This window comes from Typopeltis vanoorti, chromosome 11 (assembly GCF_054136105.1).
Source record: "Typopeltis vanoorti isolate ZY-2024b chromosome 11, IOZ_Tvanoo_1.0, whole genome shotgun sequence".
NCBI classification, from domain to species: domain Eukaryota; kingdom Metazoa; phylum Arthropoda; class Arachnida; order Uropygi; family Thelyphonidae; genus Typopeltis; species Typopeltis vanoorti.
The window spans coordinates 24090370-24112077 of NC_143559.1; the positions used below are offsets into that span (position 1 = coordinate 24090370).

The following is a 21708-nucleotide window of genomic DNA, read 5'->3' on the forward strand; positions in this document are numbered from 1 at the left end:
AAAACGAATCCAGTTGCTTTTAATGCTCTAGCTTGTGATAACTTATTGCCAATATTTTTTTTGTTTAATGTTGAGCCAATACACAAGAAGTTGGTTGATCAACCTATAGTACGGGTGGTGGGTTGGGAAAGAAGAAATTTGTTTACATTTCATGTAAAAGCCTGTATATTGTTTACGCTGACAATTTCACTGCTATGTTTCTTTGGGGTGATGCCATACAGAGCTAACACGCTGGCATTTTAAATTAATTTATTCCATGGTTTGTTCACAAGGGGTTTCAATAAAATTTGTTCCTTTCAATGGTTTTATATGCAGGAAAAAGTCCATCTTCTTTAGTATCGGACAACTTTCCTTTGTACAAACCATCATATTTCTTTCCTCTCGAAGCTAACTTTGTGCCTTCGTCCATCATGCTTATTTTTTGTCCTCTTCGAAGATTTATCTCGTTTGGCGACAATGCTTCATGGTCATATAATACCTCTCGATCCGAAGGGTAGACGAACGCATAGTAGTAGTTGAGGTCTAGAGAGTGAATCACAGGAAGTGATGCATCTGTCACACGAAATCCCAGCATTAGCTCGTAGGCTAGACGACAGAACTGAAAAGAAAATGCATGATCAATAGAATTTTAAGATAGTTTAAAGTGCATTCTAATAACATAATATATCACACTAGTCTAAGGGTGAAAAGTGAAAGAAAGGGTAAAGTATTATCACGTGCCTTTATAGATTCGAATACATGAAGAGAGTGAAGAACTATCTCTAACTGTGGACTATCTCGAACCGTGGACTAGTCTCTCGCTGCGATCTGGAAGGCTCAGTACTCTTTGTAATCCCTATTTGTAAGAGCGAAAAGTTATGAATAGCAGTCAGAACACGCTTAAACATCGACACAATGTTCGATGACAAAACCGTTTTAAAACCAACGGAGAACAAAAAAGCAAAGAATATCATTTCCTGGGAATGACCGGATCTTAAGTAATCTTCAAGGTAGACGAGGGCGCTAATTAGAACTGTTCCGTTCAAGGGTGGCCGTTGTTGAATATAGATTCTAGAACATCTTTCCTTTGCTTCTTTGTTTTCTTGCCTTTATACTTAAACCCTTTGTCAGCTTACATAAGTTACGTGTAGCTCCTAAACTTACATTTCCGTTGTTAAGAAAGATGTACAGCATTGCGAACTAAAAGAAAGTAGAAAGCCATAAAAAAATCAAAAAATCGTGACCTTGAGGTTTGCGTCTGAACTAGATTGTTTTCCCAATTACTTTGCTAGTCATTCGTTAAATGAATCATCTTATATAATTTTTCTAAGTCTATTTATTGTGTGGCTACCCATTGGAATTTTACATTGCAAACACGTTTGCATTGAAAATCTTTCAGTGGAGCGTGACTAGTACTATCGTTTATGATTTCGCCTTGGAGCGTGGGGTATTTCTTTGAATTTGTGTGTTATTCAGGTGATTTCTGCGCTAATAAAAACTCTAGTTTCCGGCAGGAAAAAAATTTGCCACTTTTGTTTGAGAATGCTAATTAGCTTTCGTTTCAAAAACTCTTATAGAGGCTCTTCGAATCCAATACTGGATTAGTTCCCAGATATTTCTTACAAGACGACGATTAAATTATACAGAAAAGCATAGAATAAATAGCTTTCAATCGATCGACCAGGTAGATTTGCTCATACATGAAAGTTTAAGTATACCTACCGAAACTCGCCTTTCTTCCATTTATCACGCAGGTGAAAAGCACGCAACAGGGCAATAAGCAATTCAATGTCTGGTCAAGAGATATTTACATGAAGTTAGAAGAGCACTGTCTCATTAGTTTTTGCAGGAATGAGAGTTCAATGGATTAGAAATTAGAGACCACGAAATGGCGGCATTCTTTGCCTTCTCTTCACTGGATGGCATGTAAAATTAGTGATAGTCGTGGGTCAGCTCCTCTGATCGGCTACCAATTTGGAGATTAAAGACCCCCCTTTAGTCTCCAAATGTTTGGCCTAAAACGACATTATCTACCTTCCTATCTAAGGGAATAAAAGGCGTTTGCGGATTTGTTTTATATTTTTTACTACTTTTTCGTGCAATAGGCAACTGCTATATGCTAATACCAATGTAACTTTTTTTCAGGTATTCTGGAGAAGTTGGGTTCATTTTTCATCCGTTGTGTTGAAACTTATGCAAGGAAAGCTGAATTGAAACAATTCTGGAGAAAATTTTTAATATTAGTTGGTTCCTATTCATTGGAACCAACTAATCCACAGAACCAACTCAGATAACAAAATACCATGATAGTATGTATTAGTAGGTGCATATACGCAAAATAAAGTGAAAGTATAGTCATGATTATTCTTTAATTTTTTTTAAAAAAAAGGTGATAGGATAAATACAAAGGGAAAAAAGGAAAACAAACTTTTTTTAAAAAATTAGAAATATTGCAAGAAAACAAAAAAGAAGAAAATAGAGTTATATCAAGGGAAAATATAGCGAAGCTTTATTTCTGAATTTCTAGAAATAAAACTTGAAAATAAAGAAAGAATTTCCCTTATAGAGAGAGAGAGAGAGAGAGAGATACTTGAATATTAACATACGTAATGTAAAATGGCACTTACCCCTGAAGACAGGGTGCAAACGATGAAGTCTGATTGGGCTAACAAAAACAAATCCTGCAAAATCTGCCACGTCGAGAGATTTGAATCACGTTGATTTAACTGGCGTGCTTCATATGCAACCCCGGGATTATTAATACAGGTATAGGATACGTACCTATTGGAAATAAAATATTAGTTTGGTATCCTGCAGAGACTCAAAAGTACATTAAATATAGCAAATAAATCACTGTAAGTTATATACTCGTAAATAAATTACTGTGATCCGATATATTTCCTAATCTATGTTTTGTAACTAATACCCTCTCGGATACCATTCCATAGGGATAATACTGTAAGAATTTCGAAGATGTTGGGGGATTGGTGATTGTTATAAGTTGTATAACAACTTATAACAATCAATTATATGATTAGTCGCCAACAAGTGTCACTTTTTGGCGACTAATCATATAATTGATGGCGATTGGTCCGCGATATTAATGAGAGTTGTGTGTTGGAAGCAAATTGAAACTTTAGAATTCGCTGAATAACATTAACAAATCGTGCACTATATTAGTAAATACAGTACTTACCCTGATAGAAAAATTAAATGCTCTTTTGTCGCATATATATAAAACACCATATATATATATATATATATATATATATATATATATATATATATATATATATATATATATTGACTTTTTTTTAAAGAAATATTTGACTAGGATTTTAATCCTTTTTGATATTTTTAATCTCTACAGCCACGTGTGACTACTCTAAAAGGATGGTATGGTTTGGAAAGGCTTTGTTTGCATAATTCAATATGCTTTTCAGTTGTTTCATTAATTAGCTTCAATCTAAGGTACACCAGATGCCTTGAAGTACATGTTGGGTTGTAATTTCAGAACAATTCAAATATGAACTAATAAATCCGTTATATTCTCTAGCTCTATGTTCTAGTTATCAAGCCGTACGTCATTCCATTGTTTTCCGACAGAGTATTTTTAACAAGTTGGGAAATGCACTGCGCAACATTGCTAACTTTGGGATGGATTAAGTTGTTTTGAATTGCATGCGAGGCCGTAATTCCGAGCAGTGCGCTGGAATTAGTTTCGATCTCTTACTCTAGAGATTCAGATGTTTGTAATGTACAGATCAATTTGCAGCTTTAAAAAAATAAAAAATAAGGTCATAGTGAAACTCACTTGTTTTTGCATTCTTGCACAACACGTGGATCGTCTGTAGCGATGAACACTCGTCGTTTTAGAGGACCATACTGCAACTCCATCCGAAGATAAACGTCTTCCACCTTATCCATATATTCTTTCAGGTCATGGAAAGAAGCTTCTGCCTGCAATTTATCTGTCCTTCTCACGTGGATTCTACAACATTCGAGTAAAAATATATAATAGTTCAATGGAGGCAAGAATTTTTATTCACTAGTTCATTTTAAAAACAAAATCATTGCTCTGCACTGTGTAAATAGTGGAAGCAGTACTACTTTATGCATTACGGTATATCAGTAGGAAATATTCTAACGTCACCAATATTGGTCGGTGGAGTGAATGAATGTATCCGGAATACATTCACCTACATATTCACTTATCTGTGAATTGCTTTTTGATGGTAGTGGATGATTTTCCACTCCCACTGTGAAACCACCAGCCTATTCATTGGAACATTCAATTGGCTTGAAGCAAAAGGTTCCATGTTGACTCTGTAGAATAGGACTTACCGAATGTATGACCCTCAATTTATCCAAGGTAATGTAATATACTATAAGCTTACAAACTTTTGTCATTAAAAAAATCCCCTTAGAAAGAATTAATCAGGAAGCTAAGAATGCCAACAAATAAAAACACCAGAAGATATATGCTTAGTTCCTTGCATGCGACAAAACATCTGTTTGCATCCTAGCAACTTATTAAATATGTTCTATAAGTGTGGTAAAAAAAATTCAGTGATCCCAACAGATCAGTATTCTAATTTGAGTTTGAAGAAATAAATGCTGCATTCTTACCCAACAATAGGATGCGTATAGCCAATGTGTGATTTTTCTTCTTCAAGGAATGCTAACAGTTGCTCGTTTGGACGCATAGCATAGTAAAGAAGTTGTCCGTACCACCAAGCCATTGGGTGTTCTTGTAGAAGACTTATCTGAGGCCCAATATCACGAGGTAGATAGGTGAGTAGAACTCTTGAATCGGGACCTAAATATTGTTATGTGTAGTGTTTATTTGTGAGTCGAAACCAACTGAAAATATTGCTAAAATCATTAATACCAAACTGAATTATTTAACATAAATAAAGAAAACACCATATTTTCAGAATAGTAATGGTATATGAAGAATTAAATGAAACATGAATAAAGAATTTAGTTAAGTTCAAGGTAAATTTTTAAGTTTTTAGAACATCTGGAGAATATCTTTTATCTGAGTAGTTTTCTTCGAATGGTGATGATTGGAATCAAGACGTGGGATTTTTTTTTGGTATGGATTAGGTCTGCCTGTTGTGGTGCATGGGATCATTACTTCTAGATTCTTCATTGTTTTTTTCGTTATAATTGCGCATGAGGATAGTTATGGTAGTGTTCTATATGTTCTATGGTAGTGTTCTATACATCTTTTTACCTTCCGAAAGGTATTCATGAAAACGCATGCCAATAAAACGGTTATTGTGAACACGCCATTTGAAGATATCAGAATTGCATCGTCCCAACCTAAACCCGGCAGAACATCTCTTGTAGAATTGGAATATAAAATTGAAGCACAACCACTCCTGTTCTTGAAAGCATTAGTGTAACATACTAATGCTTAAAGGAGGAGTGGAACAAAATGTTGCCAACTTTCTGGTGGAAATTAGTAGGTCTTCACGATGCATTGAAGCAGTGATCAGACGACATATGCGTTATTGATTTCAGTAAAGATCTGTTTTGTTTATTTCTGCTCGTTTGATGACTGGGCAAGATAACGGATTTTCAAAATGTTTCTTTCCATTCTGTATTATTACGTTTATAAAATTTTGGTGTCTATTTAGCCTTGTAAAAATTATATTTGTTTCCTCAGAGGACTGCCCATAGACTAATATAGGATCGATTCTAGTCGCTGAATGGAGAAACTTTATCTAAGCATTTCTTCAGCCATTTCACGAGTTAGTTGATCTTTTATACTGCTAAGGTGGAGGAGGAGGGATTTTCCTAGCAGTAATTCGGGGGTTTAACTCGGATTGCCACACATTTGAACAATTCAGGAAACGAGCACAAGTTAAGAAAAAGCCCTTTCCCTTTGGTATTCCGTTAAGTTGCCACAAAAAGGCGCAATGTATATTTATGGTTTACTATGAAATCTTTAGTCTGCCATAAGAAGTGGTGACTCAGGGACCTCATCTGCTTTATATCTTTACAGCCAAAATGACTGCATATAATTGTTTCATCCGATTCATAATATGATGTCAGTATATGTGGTGAAAGTGACTTATGAGTCTGAAATTGAGGGTGAACTGCATCAGTTCACACAAGGAAACGAAGTTATCTGCTGTACGATTTAGGTCCACCAAAGGATGATGCATAGATCTCGTGATTGAGAGCAAAGATGAGAAGACACCTGCTTAAGGAAGTTCAGTTTCGAGGTAAGTAATCGCGTAAAAATAACTTTTAATGCTACAAACGAAAATGCTTCCGCCTTCATCCAGTTTCTCATGTTCTAAACGATGCTGTGATATCTTGAACGAATCTTGAAATTCTTGATATAGTAAGAAGAAATGTACGTAATAGGCATTTGAAACCTCGTATGGGATGGGCGAATTCAAATAAAGTTCTCTTACCACCACTTCATATAAAATTCAAGTTAATGAAGCGAACTGGTAAGGCATTAGACAAGAATTGAACAAAATTGCCAACATTTATAATGAATATTACGTCTTGGAACGTAAGGGGTGCGAACGAATATATTACGACTTTAGATGATACGGTATACGGAGGTATAAAATAGGTATGATGTTTTCCTTACTAAGATTACTATCTGAATGTCTACAAGCTGTAAACATTAGATGATATAAAATACAAAACAATAAGAACGTATGTGATTGAACGTAAGAAGAAAAAAAAGCAATTATGGATCAAATATGTTTATCATGTTTAAAATATTTTTATAGAAAATTTCGAAACATCTGATTACAGATAAAACAGTTTTATTCAAGCTTTATTCAAAATTATGGACCAATAATAATACCTAACAAACAGGTAATGGACATGATGAATTTATAATAATAGAAGTTTTAGAAATTACTTTGAAAGAAACGAAAATGTAAAATCATAAGCAGAAGATAAATTCAGAATTATATAAATGTGAAAAATAGTATTAATTTTATTTTAGAGTAAGACATATTGAAAGTATATACTACATGATTAAGTTCATATTATCATTAATGACCTGTGAATAATTTTCTTCCAATTACTCTATTACTTGTCATCATCGCAATATTCTCAGATCTAAAATTTCGTGCTTCTAAGGCAATTCTGACTTCATCAATCGTGATCTTGGTCTCCCTCTGGGTATGTTTCCTTCCATCTTGGCATCAAATGTCTGTTTGCTAACTTCTCGTCTCCCATTCCGTTTAAGTGGCCACACCACCTAAATGAATGAACGAATGCAAACAACGTCAAGTTCCTTTAGCATAACTTTAGTTTTAATATGATTCTGCCACTGATGCCATCTGGTCAGACCCCTAATTTTGCTCAGAACTCTCTTATCTGTGGTCTGCAGTCTTTGGTCAAGTGTTTTACTTCTGACCCAACTCTCAGATTCATAAGTTAAAATTGGCTTGAACTCAGTCTCATATACTGATAGATTGGTGGTTTGGCTAATTTCTCTCTTATACCATATAAAATTCTTCAGCAGGCAAACCAGTTCTGCTTCTTCTATTGTTGATTTCCATATTTAATTTGTATCTTCACCTAAAATTGTCTCTAAATGACTGAAATATTTGACTTATTCTATAGGCTCTCCATTAAAAATACAGCTGAAATTTTTTTTTGGCCTGTTTTCATAGTTTTGGTGTTTTTATTGCTAATTTAGTTTAAAAAATCTTGGAGACTTGCACTGGGATTTGTGTAGGAGTTCAATATCATCTGCATAAATTAGACTGCCAACTTCTAATATCAGGTTTAATACATTTTCCGAGCCTCAGTAGCTCATTCTGTATAGACGAAGCGCTTTGGTGGGAAAGACCTAGGTTCGATTCCCGGCCATGACGTGAGGAGCAGTTATCTGGTCTCTTTCGACTAAAGGTGGGGTTAGCCGATCTCATACGGAGGAAGAGGGTTTTTTCACCAGAAACTCGGGATTTTTCATCCTTCAGAACAGCAAACCGGACCCGTGAATACACACGGATGTACAGTCATAAAATACATACTTAATCCCTCATTAGGAGCGCTCAACCGGTCCTAAGGGACGGGGGAAGAAAGGGAGGAACCCCCATACGAAATAAATAAAAATAAATGCCTTTTCTTCCACCACTATCTCACACATTATTTTACATGAAGCCATCTTCCTATACTTTATGGATTTAATTCTAACAACAGAATTACAATTTAAATATCGACTGTTTATTGCTCTGCATAATGTTCTATTTATCCCATCCAACTGTAGCGTTCAGAATAACTTTTCTCTTGGCACCTTGTCATATGCCTTTTCCAGATCTACAAAACATAAATACAGATTCTTGTTTTACTCTCTCGATTTCTTAACTATTAATATTACAGGAATCACAAATACCAAATAACATTCTACGCGCTATTATACTCAAATATTTTCTTTCTATTCCATTTTATTAATATTTCATGTAAATACAGTATATACTGTATTTACATGAAATATTAATAAATGGAATAGAAAGAACCATTAGGATATTGAATTCAATTCATTTCAGGTTTGCCGTGATTCGAAACAAAACTTTCTTTCTTTCGTAGATGCAAGGTAAAGCAACACTGGTAAGCCCGTCAATGTGATTGCACACCTTCTGATGGTCTCATTCTACAGTTACGACCATTTTGAAAAATAAGGATAAAATTGTAGAGGCTGTGAAAGGATCTTCTTCCATTAAATCGGCGATAGTGACGAAGCAACGACAAGTTCGTATCGGTGATATGGAAAAGCTAATTGCATCATGAACCAAAAGCACATACCCCTTACCACTGTGACCATAACCGCTAAGGCAGAATATCTCTTCAACATGTTGAAGGAGAAGGCAGAACCCGATTATGAGTACGAATTCACCGTTTCTTCCGATTAGTTCATGAGATTTAAGCAGCGTTTTGTGCTGCATAATGTGAAATGTATGGGAATCTGAAAGTGCCAATGAGAAGGCTGCCAAGGAATTTGTGGAAAAACTGGATAAAATAATTATTGAGGAAAATTATTTGCCACAGCAAATATTTAATATGGATCAGACGTCCTTGTTTCGGAAAAAAAATGCCTTGCTTCGGAAAAAGCGGACATTCTTCTACAAAAAGCTAAAATCTATACCTAGTTTCAAAGCTCTTAATCCCCGTATTACGATTCTGTTAGGGGCAATGTGGCTGGATATAAACTGAAACCATTTGTGATATAGCACAGTGAGAATCCACGAACCTTCAAAACCATTCCATAGCATACCCTCCCAGTTCATTATCGGAGCAATAAGAAGTCGTGGATGACTCAAAAATTGTTTGAGGATGTCTTAATCAGCTGTTATGCGAGTGAAATGGAAAGTTATTGTGTGAAAGAAAATATAGAATTTAAAATTTTATTAATTCTAGGTAATGCTCGATATCATCCGTCCTATACGTGTTATAGCCGTGATCTTCATCAAGTTCAAGGTCATGTTTCTCCCTCCGAACACTACTTCATTGATCCAACCGATGGATCAGGGAGTTCTTGCAATGTTTAAGGCTTATTTTCTATGGAGAACTTTTTCACGCGCCATTTCTGCTACTGAATGAAATGACCAGACTCATGCAATTCTGAAAAACATTCAATATTTATCATGCTATTAAAAACATTGCTGTGGCTTGCGCCGAAGTGACCTCCTAATGTATGAGGGGCATATGGAAAAGACAATAAACAGGTTTGTGCATGATTCCGGAAGTTTGTAATAGTGGGCCTAGCAAACAATCTGAATCTCGAAGTGAATGATGACGACATAATTCAACTCATAGAAAGTTCCCCTGAAGAGTTGACCAACGAAGAATTGGTCGAACTGGAGGAACAACTGTTGAAGAAGAGGAAAAACAAGAAAAGGAAGAGGGGAAAGAGAAACAGGAAGAGGTTAAACAATTTACAGTGAAGGGTCTTGCAGAAATGTTCTTTGCAGTTAGCGATGTTCTCAAAATGGCTGAAGACATGGATCCCAGTGTTAGAAACGAAAGTGCATGATGCGTTTGCTTGCTATGAACAACTTGAGATGAAAAGAAGAAGAGAAATGAGCAAAGCACATTGGACATTTTCATCTAAAAAAAAAACAAAGGTTACACCAGAAAAGCCACGGCCTGATTTTATAGAGCCAGTAATGCACAGTACAGTTTTATAATAAGGTTTAAAAATTAAAATTACAGTAGACTTATTACAGTTAAGTCCCCAACCCCTATAACTCTGTTGATTTAATGTATCGACTTACGTCCGGCCGGATGGAACGGAACCCGGATGTAAGTCGAGGGATGACTGTACTACCACGAGAGAACTGTGCATCCTATCTGTTGGCTTGGCCGACACTTGAAATAATTGTAGCGAACCTTCGACCATTACGTGACCAGGTATAGTACGTTAACCTGCGTTTCGTGAATGAAGCTTTTTTTTACATGTCGTTACTAACGCAGTGGAGGAGCAGAGAGTAGCGATCAAGTTCTGTAAAAGTGCTGTAGAAATGTTACAAAATGCACAGTGAAGTGAAGCATTGCATCATGCTAATATGGAGAGATGGCACGGCGCTTCCTTGAGAGGGCGGGGGGAGAAGGCTATGAAAGATGATGCTAGAAGTGGCCGCCCTTCGACAGCACATACAGATGAAAATGTTAAATCCGTTCGTCACCTATCTGATGAGGACCGTTGCATGACTCTCAAAATGATGCTGAATATCTCTCCAGAGACTGCACGCCAAATTGGGAGATTTAGGGAAAAGAAAGTGCTCAAGATTTGTTCCTCGCCCCCCCCCCTGACGACGGAGCAGAGAACAGGATTGGATTGCTTCGTGTCAAGATCTTTTAAAGAATGACAGAAGACGAATCTTTTTTTTGAACACAATTGCTACCAGTGACGAAACTTGGTGTTTCGGAGATAATCCTGCAACGAATCGACAGAGTGTAGCGTGGGTGGGGGAAAAAATCACCAAAACTAAAGAAGTTATATTTTCAAAAATCTCGAGTGAAAGCGGTGCTCATCGTCTTTTTCGACGCGGAAAGAGTCGTTTTTCTTGAGTTTGTTTATAATGGTCAATAGATCAATGCCTGATTTTATAAATACGTTTTGCATCGCCGACTACAAAGAATGAATCAAGTGAGACCGGCATTGTACAGATTTGTTCTTGCTTCCCGCCAATGTACTATCACTCAACGCTGCGATTGATAAACAATTTTTCACAAGCAGGAAAATCACTGCCTTTCACCATTCCCCCTACTCGCTAGACCTTGCTCCAATCAGTGGCGCAACCAGGGAGGGGGTCAAAGGGCCCTGGCCCCCCAAAAGAAAAAGTTAAAAAACACTAAAAAATTTTCCAAAATACTTTTCCTAATTAAAATTCATTTTTTTTTATTTATGTTGTGTCATGTCTTCTATTTCTATACGACTTATGAATTAGGGGTCACATAAGGTGAGAGTACTCTATAGCAGTGTTTCTCAACCTGTGGTCCGCGACGATGGGACACGTGGTCCACAGGCAGATTTAAATTAACCAAATGAATCTATATATTTTAATTATCCAAACAAAACAAATTAAATTGAATAAGTAAAAACTATTGAAATAAAATGGATACTTAAAAAAAATAAAAATAGCGGCAGAATGTTCATTCCATGAACATTCTGCCACTATTTTAATTTGTAGCGGCAGAATGACGAATAATAAAAGAGGGGTTAAGTGAACAACAATATGGTTTTGTTGCTTCCACTCACCCTTGCTGTTTTGTCAGATTTTTGAAGTGAACATGTGTTGTCCACATGACCACATTTCAACCAATTGCTTGTTGTTTATTGATTTTTATTGTTGAAGGTTTCCTCCTTCAACCAAGGCTCAATATATCTTCAGAAGTGCTAAGTAATACTTGGACAAAGTGTGTTGTGAGTTAACCTCAGTATTTATATATTTTTAGGAAATCGCGCGACTGAAAGATAAAAGCAAGCTGCCAGTTGAATTGAAATGCTAACTCTCTTCAACCGAATTCCATATGTGAAACTGACACAACAACATTCACTATATATATCTCTTAGTTTTAACACGTTTACGAATTTTAACACCTTCTGTTGAACTTTATTGCTGCTTTGGGGCACGTGAACTCACACATATCTAATTAATAACAATAGTTTTTAGTTAGATACTGTGTTTTCCGGTGCAGCATATGGTTTTGCTTGAGTCTATACAGCATAGTTTCTGTATGAAAGGATGTGATTCATTAATTAGTATCGTTTTTATCCCAGTTGTCTCTAATTGCACTATTTGTTGAAAAATATATTACAAAGACTGCTGGTACCTTATTCACTGACATAATAAAAGTACTTGTTTTTCTTGCCTCTGCAATATAGTGGCTATTGGGGAGGGCATGTTGTTTACCGCGGGAGCAAGTTACTATCCCCCCCCCACGCCTGAACGAGTTTCAGCTTTTTTTCATTTCCGAAGTATATGCAAAACTTTTTAATTTCTTTTTTCGAAAAGTAAAATCAGGGGTGCGAGTTATATTCGAGTAAGTATGGTATTTCAATTATGGATAAGTACATTAGTACCTTCTTTAAACGGAAAAATAGCTCAGATGACAGTGATAATACAAAACGAGTTGGTAATGACAGTTTGTGTGTAGTTTCTGAAGAGAAAGAGGTCTGTACGAATCCACAGAAACACAGAATTCCCATCAATTGCAATGTCATAATATTAATTCACTCAACGAAATGAAAGATTCGCTGATTTGCTGGACAACCGACCAGTGGATCTCATTCAAAGGTAAATACAATTGATTATTTTGTAAGAACATTTTTCTGGTTTGTGACTTTCCTCCCTTTACGGTAATTATGCCTACATTATTGTGTTATTATTCAACAATTTTTTACAGTTTTGAATATGTATATAAAGTCAATATCAACAGTAGCCTGATTACGAACGCGTGATGAAAGGGATGGGGAGGTTTGGAGCACCCGGATAGTATTCAAACGGTAAATACAATTGGTTATTTTGTATGGGGCCCTGAAACTTAGTTTAGAATTTAACCACTGGGAAAGCGTTTGTGTCCACCTCAAAACTCTGAAACAGAATTTGGAAACATATTTTCCAAATAACTTTTATAAGAAATTTCTGTGGGTTCACGATCCATTTCAGGCTTGCAGTCACGAGAACGACCGTTCGTTATCGAAAAAATAACAGCTAATTGAGCTTTCAAGTGACAGTGGGCTTAAAATGCAATTCCGTGATCGTGGTTTGGCTTGATTCTGGATCTCGTCTTCACTGAAAAGTGAATTTGCGAATTATCTGAAGAAGCATCGAAAATTGTCATGCAGTTTTCTACAACCTATCTTTGCGAGAAAGGATTTTCATCGCTTCTTCAAATAAAAACAAAATACAGAATTCGTCTTAGTGTGTGTGTGCCGATCTTCGACTGAAGTTGACCAATATTGAGCCAGATATCCAGAAACTCTGCAAGGCCGAGAAGCTTATCCATCTCATTAAAACTAAATAGTGAATAATTATATCATATTATTTATTTGTTTAATAAAAATTAAACTTTATTCGATGATGATACACTTTTAATCGTTTACTTCCAAGTTAATTGTGTTTCCATATATATTCAAAACATGCTTTTAGATCTATTATGTTATAAATGGCGCAGTTTTTTACATTTGGGATTTCCAAAATGTTGGTAATCCCCACATACGTTTTTTAAAAAATTGCATAACTTAGTGGTCCATAGAATTGTTTTAGACATTTTACTTGTCCTTGGACTTAGAAAGGGTGAGAAACGCTCTCCTGTAGCTATTCGAGCCGGGCCAGAGAGGATCACTGGTATCATGTATTGGCGAATCATTGCAGATGCTCAGTCATAGGTCGTGTGCGACCTATGACCAAGACATGCTCGTAGCATGTCTTGAACTTGAAACTTCTTTCCATCTCTGAAGAGTAACCTTACCGTATAAATTCTTCAATAACATTGAAGTTAAGTTAAAGTTAAAATTTTAAAGTTAAATTTGTAAAAGATTTTATTTTGTTTTTTGGATTTTGTGCTTCAAATTATGGCTGAAAAACGTACGCAGAGTATGTTATTGAACTATTTCAAAAAACAAAACAAAAAAGGATGATTCAAATGTTAGTAGCAATGTTGGCGCTATTAATATTGTCAATACCGATTTGGATTCGGTTTCCCCAGTCGTAGGTCTGACAAAACCATCGAATTATCCAGAAGAAAGTACTTCTTTAGTTATTAATAATTCTCACGACATCGCATTTTTGAAAGAACAAACATTTAATTCTGACGATAATTTAGATATTGTGAAAAAGTTGTGGAAATCAGAACCAAATTTTAATTTTCCTGCAACCTGTGCTGCAACTCACAACCGAAGTTTTCAATGCACATGGTTTCAAAAATTTAGACGGCTTGTGTACTTTCAAGTTGAAAATAGTGCGTGCTGTAAATATTGTGTGCGTTTTGCACCTGCTAATGTTGGAAAATCTAAATATGAAGTACCTGGGCAGTTAATTATTATTACGCAAGGCTATAATAATTGGAAGAAAGCCATTGAAAAATTTAATAATCACCGAAAAACAAAATATCATATAACGGCTGTTATGACTTTCGAAAGGCTAAACAATATTCGAGATGGAAAATGTATTCCAATCAATTGACAAATTGATGTAGATAGTGCATCACAAGCTGCAGTTAATTGACAACGATTATAAAAACAGTAATTTTATTTGGTAGGCAAAAATACCCTTGAGAGGGCATCGTGATAATGGAAAATTTTTATTTGAACAGGAGCCAATCGCCAATCAAAGCAATTTTCGAGCTTTGTTAAGAACGAGAATCGATGTGGGCGACAAAAACTCGGCTGAACATTTTAAACATTCTGCCAAAAACGCTACCTACATTAGCTGGAACATACAAAATCAAATTATAAATGCATGTAATGAAATCATTTTCAACTGTTTGGTCGAAAAAATTAATTCGGCGAAATGTTTTTAATTCTTGCCGATGAAACTTGTGACATTTCTACTACTGAACATCTTTCCTTGTGTGCCAGGTATATAGACGAAGAAAATTACAACAAAATTTGTGAACAATTTTTACAATTTGTTCCTGTAACAAGTAGTACAGGAAAAAACTTATCCGACGAAATATTAGAAAGCTTAAATAATTATGGCATCGATTTGTCATATTTACGTGGGCAAGGTTACGACGGTGCCGCATCAATGAGCGGAAAGTTTAATGGTGTCCAATCTCACATATCCACAAGCTTTATATGTTCATTGTGCATCACATAGTTTGAATTTGGCAATTGGAAATGCTATCTGTTTACTGAAATAAGAAATTGCATTGGCATAATTGAAAAGGTACACAATTTCTTCAATACCCCTAAGAGACAGGACATCCTTGTTGACAACATTGATAAATATACGCGGATACTGAGAGACAGAAACTACGCCAAGTTTGCAAGACTAGGTTGGTGGAATGCCATGAAGCCATCATGACCATGGTGGAATTATATGATGCACTGATTCATAGTCTTGAAACAATCATTTCTTGGGAAGACAGAGACTCGTCCTCTAACGGAAAACTTTTGAATAATTCATTGTGTGAATTTGGTTTTATAATATCTTTATTTGGCTTGCAAAAAATATTTGTGTACACCTTACCATTGTCTAAAATAATGCAAAAATCTGACACTGACCACTTAATTGACCTAAATTTTGTTGATGATGTTCTAGGTCAATTAAATACCATTCATGAAACACCAGATTTTTCATTTAAAGATATTTATGATGAAGTATGTATCGTAAATATCTTTATGATAAATAATTTTAATATTGAGATTAAAAGGCAAGGACTACATCAAAACAAACATTAAGGTCCAATGAATAACTAACTTTTATTTAGAAGTATTGGCCAAGTGTTAATAAACTATTCAATCGCCAACTAGTTTCGCCGGCTATTGCTGTCGGCATCTTCAGGGTACAAATAAGGTAGGCAAAGTAAATTACAAGCTAGATGTTAACTGACAATTCTAATTCAATAACAAAATAGTACTGAGCGTGAAACAATACACGTATCGCGGATGCATGATTTACTTGTTGAGAAACATTTTATAGTTGGCGCTGAAGTTCATTTCATGTGTGTGTTTAGTGATCTGATTAAGGTCTTCCATATATCAGGTAGGATTAAACCTTGATTCCTGTTGAGGTTTTTTGTGGAACGGGCGACTGTAGCTGCTTCTTTGAAGATCCTGGAACGGCAGTATTCTTCTATATAAGGCATATAACTTTTATTCCATTCAATAATGTGGTTGGCTATAGAGAAGTGGGAAGAAAGACCAGATTTCTGTCTGTTATTTCTTACATAACCGATGTGTTCCCTTTGTCTCATTTCGAAGCTTCTAGACATCTGACCAATGTAACCAAAACCACAGGAACAAGGGATTTTGTAAACTCCAGCATACTTGTAGAAAGGATGGAAGTCTTTTGGTGATCTTAGAAATATCTGAATAGTTTCAACTGGCTTGAAGGTCACTCTAATATTGTGTGGTTTTAGGAGGATAGCCGTTTTTGGAAATGGTACCAACGTATGGAATAGTTATAGTGGTGATATATTGGGTGACATCACGTTGTCTTTGTGGTATATCAGAGAAGAGAATCTTGTTGACGAGTCTTCTAGGGTAGCCATTTAATGATATGTCGTTGGATATTGTAGACAATTCTTCTTGTAGAACATTTTGGTCCGTAGTAAACTATATAGCTCTGTTCTTTAGCATATGAATAATGCTAAAATTTTTGGGAGATGTGGTGTGATGAGCTGAAGTGTAGATAACGTCCAGTATTTTTAGGTTGTTTATAAACAGATACGTTGACACTGTTATTTTCTTGTTTCTTTATTATGATGTCCAGGAATGGCAGTTGTTTGTCCTTTTCAAGTTCTAGTGTGAATTCGATAGTATGGTGGAATGAATTGATTTTGTTGAATTGAAGATGTCATCTACATATCTAAACCATGCTGTAGGTTTTGGATTAATCTGAGAGAAGATTGTAGTTCAAAGATCTTCATAAATAGGTCAGCAGAAGAGGGTGAGAGGGGACTACCCATGGCCAATCCGGTTAATTGTTTCTAAATGGTTTTCTTCCATTAAGTTAAACAGTGACTAAACAACGAAGTGATGTCTTGTGGGAACAAATTGTCTAAGATGTTGATGACTTCAACTACTGGAATGTTAGTAAACAGGGAAGTAACATAAAGGCTAGCAAGTATATCATCTTCAGAGATAGGGATGTTTTTTAATTTTTCAATAAAATGTTGAGAGTTTTTAATATAAGTATCTGAGTTATGGATGTGTTGTTGTAGAATTTTGGCTAGATGTTTAGACAGTGAATAAGTTGGAGAATTGATTCCATCTACAATGGGGCGTAACGGTGAGCCATCCTTGTGCAGTTTTGGAACGCCGTACAGTCTAGGAGTTAGAGGATGCATAGATCTTAACTTTTTAATTAAATCTGTAGGCCAGTTTGTCATCCGACTTAATAGTTCATTGGTGTCGTTATGATTTTTTAACGTTGGATATTTATTAAGGACATTATAGATGGACGTATCTGATAACAGATTGTTAAGTTTATCTTCATAGTCTTTTGTGTTTAAGATGAAAATACTATTTCCTTTGTCCTCTTTAAGTATGATGGTGTTTTTGTTATTCTTTAAGTTGAGCAGGGTTATTTTTTCATAGGGGTGAAATTTGTGTGTGGAGATCTGAAAGGAGACGAGAGAGGATGGAAGAACGGTAGTTTTCTTCTATATAAGGCATATAACTTTTATTCCATTCAATAATGTGGTTGGTTGTAGAGAAGCGGGAAGAAAGGCATTGTCTCAACAACTTGTTAATTCTAGACAAGCTAAACGTATTTATCATAAAACATCACTCTCCCTTCTACGTGAAAGAATACGTCATACGAGATTCACACTAAGCCAAATAGACTCAAAATGTTATGAGTTCTTTACATACATCTCTAGTACCGTTGACGAAGATATTTGGTGACTTCTAGATAATATCATTTACACAAGTTATGATAAAACCTTCAGAAATAGCAAGCAGACGCAATCCGAGAAATTCAATTATTTGTATACTAATCATATTGAGTCTAAACCTTCTCTACAGGATAACAAGAGATCGTTAATCAATCAAAGCACATACTAACAAAACCTGAGATCACTATTCCCAAAAAAGGCTTCAATTTTGCCTTAACACCTGTTGTAATACCCAAAGTAGATTTCATCTGCAATTTAGAGAAAGCCATCTCATTACTACCACAAGCTAATGACCTTAGATTGAAAAGCAGCATAACCCTCTCATCTCCTTCCAGATCTCCACACAAAGATTTCACCCCTATGGAAAAAAGAACCCTGCTCAGCTTAAAGAATAACAAAGACATCATCATACTTAAAGCGGACAAAGGAGATAGTACTGTTATCAGATACGTCCGTCTATAATGTCCTTAATACAGATCCAACGTTAAAAAATCATAACGACACCAACGAACTATTACGTCGGATGACAAACTGGCCTACAGATTTAATTAAAAAGTTAAGATCTATACATCTTCTAACTTCTAGACTGTACGGCGTTCCAAACGTGAACAAGGATGGCTCACCATTACGCCTCATTGTAGATGGAATCAATTCTCCAACTTATTTACTCTAAACATCTAGCCAAAATTCTACAACAACACATCCATAACTCAGATACTTATATTAAAAACGCTCATCATTTAATTGAAAAATTAAAAAACATCCCTATCTCTGAAGATGAACTTGTTAGCCTTGATGGTACTTCCCTGTTTACCAACATTCCAGTAGATGAAGTCATCAACATCTTAGACAATTTGTTCCCACAAGACATCACTTCGTTGTTTAGTCACTGTTTAACTTAATGGAAGAAAACCATTTAGAAACAATTAACCGGATTGGCCATGGGTAGTCCCCTCTCACCCTCTTGTGCTGATCTATTTATTGGAGATCTTGAAACAAAAATCTTATCTCAGATTAACCCAAAATCTACAGTATGGTTTAGATATGTAAATGACATCTTTATCATATGGAACCACAAAAAGGAAGAGCTATTGGATTACCTAAACAAAATCAATTCGTTCCACCATACTGTCGAATTCGCACTAGAACTTGAAAAGGACAAACAACTACCATTCCTGGGCATCATAATAAAGAAACAAGAAAATAACAGTGTCGACTTATCTGTTTATAAAAACCTACAAATACTGGATGTTATCTACATTTCAGCTCATCACACCACATCTCCCAAAAACTTAGCATTTTTCATATGCTGAAGAAGAGCTATACAGTTTACTATGGACCAAAATGATCTACAAGACGAATTGACTACAATAACCAACGACCTATCCTTAAATGGTTATCCTAGAAGACTCGTCAACAAGATTCTCTTCTCTGATATACCATAAAGACAATGTGATGTCACCCAATATATCACCACTATAACTGTTCCATTCGTTGGTACCATTTCCAAAACACTGGCTCTCCTCCAAAAACCACACAAATTAGAGTGACCTTCAAGCCAGTTGAAACTATTCAAAAATTTAAGATCACCGAAAGACTTCCATCCTTTCTACAAGTATGCTGAAGTTTATAACATCCCTTATTCCTGTGGTCTTAGTTACATTGGTCAGATATCTAGAAGCTTCGAAATGAGACAAAGGGAACACATCGGTTATGTAAGAAATAACAGACAAGATATATCTGGCCTTTCTTCCCACTTCTCTACAACCAACCACATTATTGAATGGAATAAAAGTTATATGCCTTATATAGAAGAAAACTACCGTTCCAGAATCTTCAAAGAAGCAGCTACAGCCCGTTCCACAAAAAACCTCAATAGGAATCAAGGTTTAATCCTACCTGATATATGGAAGACCTTAATCAGATCACTAAACACACATGAAATGAACTTCAGCGCGAACTATAAAATGTTTCTCAACAAGTAAATCATGCATCCGCGACACGTGTATTGTTTCACGCTCAGTACTATTTTGTTATTGAATTAGAATTGTCATTCTAGCTTCTAATGTAGCTTGTAACATGTAACTTGTAATTTACTTTGCCTACCTTATTTATAGCCTGAAGATGCCGACAGCAATAGCCGGCGAAACCAGTTGTTGATTAAATAGTTTATTAACACTCTACCAATACTTCTAAATAAGAGTTAGTTATTCATTAATCTCTGTGGTCAAGAATTATGAGAATTTCAAATTAAAGTCCAATGTTCCAGCCGATTGTTTAGAAGAGTATTTCAGGATAACTATTTTCATTCTATTTATTGATCAAATATTGACTCAACTTCAGGAACGTTTCACTCGGCACTTGCAGCATTTTGAAATTTTTTTTTCCCTTCTACCAAATGGAAAAGATGCTCCAACAGCAAGTGCAATGGAAGATTTTCGTCAGTTGTGTGAATTTTATGCGGGTGATTTGCCTTATCCAGCAATTTTGAACGCCAAATTCAAGTTGTGGTATAAGAAATTTGAAAAACCGTTTGCAATAGCTTCATGCAAAAATGCCGTTGATGCAGTTTCGAAGTGTGACAAAATGATATATCCTAACATCTATAACTTATCAAAAATATTTGCAACGTTTCCGGTAACATGCGTCAGTGAAAGGTCATTTTCTAACTTACGCCTTTTAAAAACCTATTTAAGATCTACCATGACCCACAATCACGATTGAATGGACTGGCTTTGCTGTATATACAGAGAGCGATTAATGTAACCACGACTGAAATAATTCAAGAGCTTTGTAAAAAGAAAACTGGATTTCATTCTTTAAATAAATTTTTATAATCATCTAATGAATTTTATTTAATGAATGAAATTTTACGAATTTTAGTTGAACGGATAAAAATATTTTTATCCGTTCAACTCGGGCGCCTCTCCCTAACATTAAATCCTGGGTGCTCCACTGGCTCCAATCAATTATTTTCTTTTCCCGAAATTGAAATTTTCGTTTAAAGGTCGTCATTTCCAAACATTAAATGAGATTCAGAGATAGCATTATGCAAGGATTTACACAGCATTCTGGAATACACGTTTCTCGATGGTATCAGAAAATTATCTGAGTGCACGAATAAGTGCGTGAATCAATGAGGAGTCTACTTTGACGCTTAACCTGAAATTAGCATTTATTGTTGGTTTCTATTTATTGTTTCAAATCATTCAGCCGCATCGTGCATGGTCACAAAGAGATTAAATACGGTATAGGAGAAAGTAATAAATTATGTGGCTAAGTTTAACCTTGGTGCATAATAATAACAGCTGAAATGCAGTTTAAGAATAAAATCAATTTGATCATAAAAGAAATGAAGTTTACCCATTTAACCAAGAACCAGTAATAGAGAAATTAAGTGAATAAGAAAGAAAATGAACACAACTAAATAGCGTATGTTAAAAGCGTACAAACAGAAAGATTTCCCAAATAGACAATTCGGTAAATCAGTTGGAAAACGAAACCAATCCTTTCTTTAAGGAAGTTGAACGAAACCTTCTGAACCCGAAACCGGTCTTAATACGTGAACGATGATGCGATCAGGCTTGTTCTGTAGTCGTTTTTAATAGTGAGCTATACGAATTTCAACTACATTTGATGAGTTCTCTGGGTCTGTATAATTTTATTCGCGAA

General features: G+C 35.5%; 1 protein-coding gene across 2 annotated transcripts in view; it reads right to left on the bottom strand.

Annotated features, from left to right (window-relative positions):
- Window positions 1-232: 232 nt before the first annotated feature.
- Window positions 233-21708, bottom strand: part of LOC150101382 (alpha-(1,6)-fucosyltransferase-like) — a 49906-nt gene continuing 28430 nt past the window's right edge. For both annotated transcript variants that reach the window (XM_090400123.1, XM_090400125.1), the window contains exons 7-10: window positions 4609-4798; window positions 3794-3970; window positions 2607-2760; window positions 233-598 (exon numbers count right to left, since the gene is read on the bottom strand). In XM_090400123.1, coding sequence (XP_090256249.1) covers window positions 278-598; window positions 2607-2760; window positions 3794-3970; window positions 4609-4798 — 842 coding nt within the window. In that variant the 3' untranslated portion in view covers window positions 233-277. The remainder of the gene's footprint in view (window positions 599-2606; window positions 2761-3793; window positions 3971-4608; window positions 4799-21708) is intronic.